At 41.9% G+C, this 7460-nt stretch overlaps 2 protein-coding genes across 2 annotated transcripts; both read left to right on the top strand.

The window, feature by feature from the left end:
* Positions 1-1374: 1374 nt before the first annotated feature.
* On the top strand, positions 1375-3611 carry CCR75_008733 (uncharacterized protein; the record flags this gene model as incomplete). The annotated part of the gene is made up of 2 exons (XM_067966783.1): positions 1375-1586; positions 1658-3611. 2 exons carry the CDS (start codon positions 1375-1377, stop codon positions 3585-3587), a joined length of 2142 nt encoding a protein of 713 aa, XP_067820316.1. The 3' UTR covers positions 3588-3611.
* Positions 3612-6041: 2430 nt separating this feature from the next.
* Positions 6042-6303, top strand: CCR75_008732 (uncharacterized protein; the record flags this gene model as incomplete). The annotated part of the gene is made up of 2 exons (XM_067966782.1): positions 6042-6128; positions 6175-6303. 2 exons carry the CDS (start codon positions 6042-6044, stop codon positions 6301-6303), a joined length of 216 nt encoding a protein of 71 aa, XP_067820317.1.
* Positions 6304-7460: the final 1157 nt, after the last annotated feature.

Below are 7460 nucleotides of genomic sequence, written 5' to 3'. Positions count from 1 at the left end.
GTCTAGCGTCACCCGCGAGCAGAGGTATTCGGAACAATACACTCGCCATGTAGAGATGCATTTCTACAGAGGTGGCATCTATTGATTGGTTAAAGGTTTTTATTTGATTCTATTACATGCAAATCACTCTTAAAACTACTTCCTCGATAACATGCGCCCGTGAAGCCGAATAACCGCTTCCGTGGCGACACTTGTTCTAACGTTGAATTTCGTTGTGTGAGGTCACTTTAGGCGCCCACCAATGACCTCACTGCTAATGAGTGAAGACGGTCAAACCGCTTCCCAACTGTCCTCGTAGGTGTGTGCGCTTTAGAAGAGCCCGGCTACATTCTTGGCGTATAATGCGAAAACTTAAACGAATTTGGAAAAATGATAAAAATGTCACCCATACCAACATTCGGATGTTTTGTAATGGGGCACACATCGGTTGGTGAACGTTGTTGTGGTACATTTACTTTTTGGGTAAAATACCATTTTATCCTATTTAAAATAGTTATTTACTAAAATTCCATTTATTATGGGTAATCAATGTGGTCGCCGCCAGATATAAATCTGACTGCCGAAATCTATTCTTAAATAAGCTAGGGGTAAGGTTTTTTAGATTTAAATAATTAAATAAAGTTCAGTTCCCTTTTGATCTTAAAGGATCTAGTGCCTTCCTTAGGCTTGCGCTTAGGTCTGTGAGAGACAGAAGCCTTTCTAAGATACACACTCTCGGGCACTAGTTGTCACTTGGTTCTACGAATCCCTGAATTTCTAGAACTAGGGTTTATTAAACTTTGATAGAGGTAACATAGCACAATTACGGAGGAAGAAGCTACACTTGTATTTACTAAAGACCATACCAAATATAAATACTCGTACTGTATTATTAATATTGGAGTATCAAGACCAGAAAATTTCTTATGCATTCAAACGAATAGTAAAGGTCATAGTTATCTTTTTAAAGAAATGTTAATGTAGCATTTCTCTCCACTCGAGTTGAATTATAATAGGTCGGGTCAAATGAATTCTAGAATTAACGATACACAGATACAAGCTAGACTAGTATCAACTAAATTTAAATACAGTACTTAAGCAAATTAGAAATTATTTACATATAATGGGTGGTTTATTGCCACAGACGTTTATCAATTGCCACCTCTGATTGGCTAATCGGTGTAAACTAATATGATTGGGCGATAGGGTGCTATTATTGGTTTGTGTCGATAACAAGAATCGATTTGTCTCTGGCAATACTCAAAACGTCTGTGGCAATGGTCAAAACGCTGTGGCAATTCTCTCGAGACATAGATTGCAAAGATGCGAAAGATTGTTTGTGCCCAATTTGATTGGCAGAAAAGTTTTAATAAATTTGTACGCCTAATGTAAAGAATGCTGTCGTTCGTTGCAGCACTGTGCCCCCTCGCTTTGAGCCTATCCGCCACAGCATACGATACATCCTCGCGCTTCAAACGATTTTCTAGCAAAGGGTATGCTCTTCAGGGTCGTGCCGATCCAGAGAAAGAAATACCGCTAGTTATTGGCCTTTATCCAGCCGACTTTGGTGGTCTAGAGCAAGAATTCTACCAAGTTTCGGATCCAAGGTACTACTTAGATTGTAACTTGGTTATTGAGCTCGATTGATCGTTCAATTCCGTAACTTATTCATTGCTAGAAGCATTGCCTATGGCCACTATCTCGCCCAAGAGGAAATAGACAAACTTTCACAGCCAACAATTGGGGCACTTGATGCAGTCCGACAGTGGATAAGTGGAACATTACCTTTTGAAAGCGTAGGGATATTTTCGGCTACATCAAATTTGTACAAGATTTCGATGAAGGTGAAGCACGCTGAGCGTTTACTACATACGCAAATTCATCACTATGAGGCGGAGGAGCTAGAGAGTGTTCCGGCTTGGAAGCGGCACAGGATGATGCGAGCATTGACGGATATATCGGTGCCAGAGCATTTGCAAGATTATGTCTCATTTGTAAGTGTAAATACGCATCCACTTGGATTGAGAGCGCTAAGATCTGCCTCGTCATCTGACACGATGGAGTTTCCAGGCACTACAGTAAATAATTTAGCGCAACTTCGAACAATGTACAATATTCCAGACGACCTTAGAGTTACTAACGCCAGCAACAGTCAATGTGTGCCATCCTTTTTTGAAGAGGCCTATGACCCTCAGGATTTAGCTCGATTTTTTTCTAAGTTTTTGCCAGGAGAGAGCATACCACAGATCATTGAAAAAGGCAATCGAATTAATCAAGCTGAACGCCCGAGCCTTGAGTCATCACTAGACTTGCAATATATCACGGGCTTAGCTCGGAACGCTACGACGTATCTCTGGAGCATGAACGGCACAAATCCGTACTCTTCGGATGATGAGCCATTTTTAGAGTTTGCAGAGGATGTGCTCGCGCAGAAGAATCCTCCACTCGTCGTCTCAATCAGCTACTCAGATGACGAAGAGCATATTTTTAACGTCTCACCAGGGTACGCGCGCACCCTAGACACCCTTTTTATAAAGATGGGGTTACGTGGAATCACGGTTCTTGTTGCCAGTGGAGACGATGGTGTCACTGGACTGCGCACTGAATTTGAAAAAATTCCAATGGAGGACATGTGCAAAAAAAGTGGCCCGCAATGGCCATCTTCTAGTCCGTATATTACTTCTGTTGGTGCCACAATGCTCCTAGCAGAATCACAACAGGCAGCAAAAATGTTCTTTCGCACGAAGGAAGAGGTGGTCTGCAGTACCGAGACCAATGGTATGATTACATCTGGTGGTGGATTTTCAAACATTTACTCAATTCCAGAGTACCAGCGCACAGCCGTTGAGAGGTATATGAAAACCTGGAATATACCTACGTTGCCGAATTTTTTTCGCGAAAGTGGTCGAGCCTATCCTGACGTAGCTGCTTTAGGCTCAAACTTTCTCATTTTCATCAAAGGGCAGATTTCGCCTGTATCAGGAACCTCTGCATCCACACCAGTAATTGGCGCAATGGTGACTCTTTGGAACGACGTGCGATTAAATGCTGGCAAGAGTCCATTGGGCTTTATTAATCCACTTCTCTACCATCTTTCTGAAACTCATCCCGACGCCTTTCACGATGTGGTCGTAGGGAATAATGGAGCTCATCGTCGGGGCAATACACCTTGTGACGAATCCTTTAGTGCTGCTGCTGGCTGGGATGCGGTTTCTGGCGTCGGCTCTCCCAACTTTTCTGTAATAAACGATATTATTGCCAATCTCGAGAACCACTTTAACGCGTCTCAACTAGGCAAAATGAATATCTCCGGCATTACAAGCGTCAGTAGCGATGCAATAATCGCAAAGAGTGACTCTGGCGAGGCAAATACGTTTATGATGGTGCTATTCGTTGCTGCAGTCGTTGCAAACGTCGCAATTGGCTTTGTTGTGGTGGTTGCAATGATAAAGCGGTGGAGAAATCAGTATACACCCCTTAATGATGCTGTCTGTGGACTCACTCCTAGCTCTGTTTCAACCGCAATTCCTTTAAAAAGCGTGAAGCAATTGAAATTGGATGCTGGAAACGTTGAAGATGTAGAGCTTAGTGAGATTAATCTGAACTAATGCATTGATTAGCACACGTCAGAACTATGCAAGTACTCGTCATTTCAGTCAAAAGGTTGCTCATAGGCCATTCCTGATATTACATTTTTATTCGTACTTTAGTAAAAATGTGACGGTGTGTATTGTTAGATGAAATTAACACCCAAAGGTTGTTTATTAATATATTATCTAAAAGGTAGATAATATTTGGAGAATATTACTTTACATGGCAATATTCTATAAGCTTATACATTGGTAGATATAGACCATTATATCTACTTTCTCCGCGGCCCAGTCAGCGCTGGACGAGCGCAAAGAGTGAGACAGATAAGATTTTAGTACTTGTTTAGTATTAGCATATAATTAAGTTAGTATAAATAGATAGAAAACAGAAGAACTTAATTATATTAAATACAGTTTACTTTTAACCCTCTTTAAAGAAAATGTTTTTTAAAGAGTCTTCCTCTGCACGTACTAGTGTACGTGAAGTGACGTGAGGCACCACTCGCACTGAAGCAGTGCAAAGTGGACATGTACTGAAGCAGTACAAGTCAGTAGTGCTCCGTTACAAAAAAGAAAGAGGAACCGTTAATCACCCCTCAGTTTCTGGTAAACCCCCCTCAGTCTGATATGATTGGCTAATTTTATGCATGCATAATGCATACCTGGTAGTAGACGATATGGTAGCACCGCCCGTTTGCTGCCTATCGACGTCAATTATTTTGTGCTCAATTTGCAATCATTCAGCCAGTTCGCATTATTCTTGTAATGGAGCATACTTCAGTTGATGGACGTTGTTTTGGTACGTTTACTGTATGGGTAAGATATCCTTTTTTTTGCTCTATTTAAAATACCTAATCAGCAAAATCTCATTTTTTATTATGGGTAACATATGTGGCAGACGCCAGATATAAATCTAGCGGCCGAAATCTATTTTAATTTGGCTAGGGTAAGGTTTTAGATTCAATCCCCTCTAGATCTTACAGCGTCTAGTGCCTTCATAAGGCTTGCGCATTGTCTATGAGAGAAAAAAACTTTCTAAGGTATATACTGTCGGGCACTAGGTGCCACTTGGTTTTACGAAACCCCTGCATCCCTAGTACTAGGTTTCGTTAAGCTTTACGAGCTTGTGCAACTCACTAAGTTGTTAAACCTATAATTTTCTTAGAATAAGTGTCTCTCTGAGTCTATAAGTCTTCCTCGACTTAAGGAGCAAGGTGGCTCTGCTTCACATCTTATTAAACTATTTTACGGTTCACGATTCTATTCTGTAAACTGAGTGCTACTTATTACTAACAAGAACATTCTATTGTATAAGCTTGGTGAATCGGCGCGAGATAGCGAGCCTGAGAGAAAATGTCGCGGTCAGATCCCACGGCACTGCTCACCAGCACTGCCTTCTCCGTGTTTTCGATTCGCGACACAACGCGCTTCGCAAGCTTGTAAACTCATTCTGCCATGAATGAGCGCGTCTGCGTGTAGTGCAAAACTTGTACGGCTGGAAGCAATGAGGCGCCGGTGCTATTCAATTATTTTCTAGACGCGTAGATTTCTAAAGCATCGATGGAGACAACCTGGCCTACACAAAAAAATGACGTGAAAAATGTCACACGCGATCATTAATTAACGTTGTGGATTAAATACGCGCTCGCTCTTTTCACGCGTCGCTTAGGCGAGCCAGTAGAACCCTTTGCAGCTTGGGCAATATCGATGTCCGTCAACAGGTACGCAGCGTCGCACATTCGTGCGTATTCCATCTTCAATCAACTCTCATACTAATAACATTATCATCCTAGGACGAATCACGTATCACGCACTGGAATCGGCGTTAAAATAGCTTTTCTATAGCTTTCACAATGTCTGGATCCGTACACACAAGAAACAAAGCGTCGCCATCGGGAATGATTGGCAAAATTGGTCTAGCATCCCTTCCACGTCTAGGGCCGATTATCAAGGAGCCTAGTCTTGGCAGAACTCGCCCAGTCCTCTCCACGCGTCCATCAAGAACTCAGCGCGTTACGGCCACGTCTGAGCACGGCAAATGGGTGTACAATCAGTTCAGTACTGTAGCACTTAATAGGATTCGCAGCTTCTCGACGGCAGTTACATGACACGGATCAGCGCCCGTCTTACGGCTCGAGATGCCGGCGAAAAAAAGCGCCAGTGTACTCGTGCTGTTGAAGCTGATTGTAGAGAAAATGGTTTTCAAACAAGCCATTTAAAGATGGCGTTTCAGCTTGGAATTTAGCCAAGCATGTAGTGTTATATCAAACTGAGTGGATTTTACCAGAACCTGAGAGGAGATTAACGGATCCCAAAGAAAAATAGTAAATCTTGCAGACACATATGACGCCTCTCTCTCGCCATTATAAGTTTTTATGAATACTCTCGTTTGTAATGCGTTGAGCTTTGTCGGCCGGTGACTTAAATTACAGCATTTCGGTACGACTCATATAGAATCTCGCTGCTAAAATTATGTTCGTGGCCTTCTGCAATAGCTTTATCATTAATGACGCCAGCACACGATTATATGCCTTCAAAACACTTTTTGAGCAAGAAAAGGTAAGGTCGTTTCTTTTCGATGTCTCATCTGGCTGCAATTTCGTAGGTTACGAATCCGTATGACTTGTTTGCTGGTAGTAGTTCGCCAAATGATACAAAGTACTTGTGTATGAACCAGTCGCGTGGACTAAACATGTGCTGTTCTGTACTATTCTCCGTTGAGGCTGCAATGTGAGCAAAATCGTTATCATAAATGGATCATTGCCTTATTTTAATGTAGACGTCTTGCCAAAAAACAAACACACTATATGTTATGGGGTGCCTGTTACATAAAGTTTATTACCTGTTCGAGGAATAATAAAGGATATAATTTGGGAACCGGTATAGACCCCCCTTTTGTTATAGCCACACCCCTCCCCGTCTGTATTGAATAAAAACGTCATATAAAATATTTTCACTGTATGGTCATTTAAAAATCAACCGTTTTTCTTACAATCGTCTTTAGATCGCCAATTGCCCGCCAACTACATTTAAGAACCGGTATAGCCAAACTCCTAAATTATCTATTTCTGTATTTAGAGAGTAGCGAAATGGTAGCAACTTGTTGATAACTAAATTTCATATGATAAACCTTTATGCAGGCCTTCCCGGCTTTAGTAGCTCCAAATGCCTGCAGAAAGACTTCCAATATTTTGTCACTTCTTTGTTTAATAGCAAGATACTTTTCCAACAAAGAAATTACGAGCGAAAGCCGACAAAACCTGAAACATGAGAAAATTGTGGCTGGCTTGCTGACATACAAAGAAGTGCGGTCGAACGAATAAGCTCGACCGTAGGGAATGGTGCCATTTTGGTCATGCTGTCGGTTTGGACAGAGATGCCGCCCTCCATTAAGCCATCGCCAAGCTCATATAACAATAACTTGACGAGGCGAAGGAGACAGTAGCCTTCCTTGATCAGCAAGGCTCTCGACAGGCAGAACTGTTGAGTTCATTGTGGGAACATAAAAAGACCACTGAGATTCGCTTATTTGAAAGGTAAGTATGCACTTCCGCAAAACTTGGTAAAAGTAAAGTAAAACCAATTTATCCTTTGCTTGACCGCCAAAGACTAACTAACATGCATGCGCAAGAGCGCGCCTCCGACCCTTGTCGATTATTTTCAGCTCAACTTCCCCCTTGTGCTCGATTTGCTGCTCTCTCTTTCGTTTTTTATGACTTACCAATCAAGTGCGGGCGCTCTTGGCTTTTTCTCACCTGTTAAATGCAGTACATCCAACATCGCCAAATGAAAATACGGTTTTCGATGTGCTCAGGGGCAGTCACACCCATTGCACTACTCTCATGTAGATAGATAAAATGTGTGGCTATAGCGATTCCCTAATGTAATTTA

This window comes from Bremia lactucae (assembly GCF_004359215.1).
Source record: "Bremia lactucae strain SF5 chromosome Unknown BlacSF5_NotPlaced_49_SHOA01000009.1_1371882bp, whole genome shotgun sequence".
Lineage (NCBI taxonomy): Eukaryota > Oomycota > Peronosporomycetes > Peronosporales > Peronosporaceae > Bremia > Bremia lactucae.
Note: the sequence above shows the minus strand (reverse complement) of the source record. Positions and strands in the feature narration are given on the sequence as shown.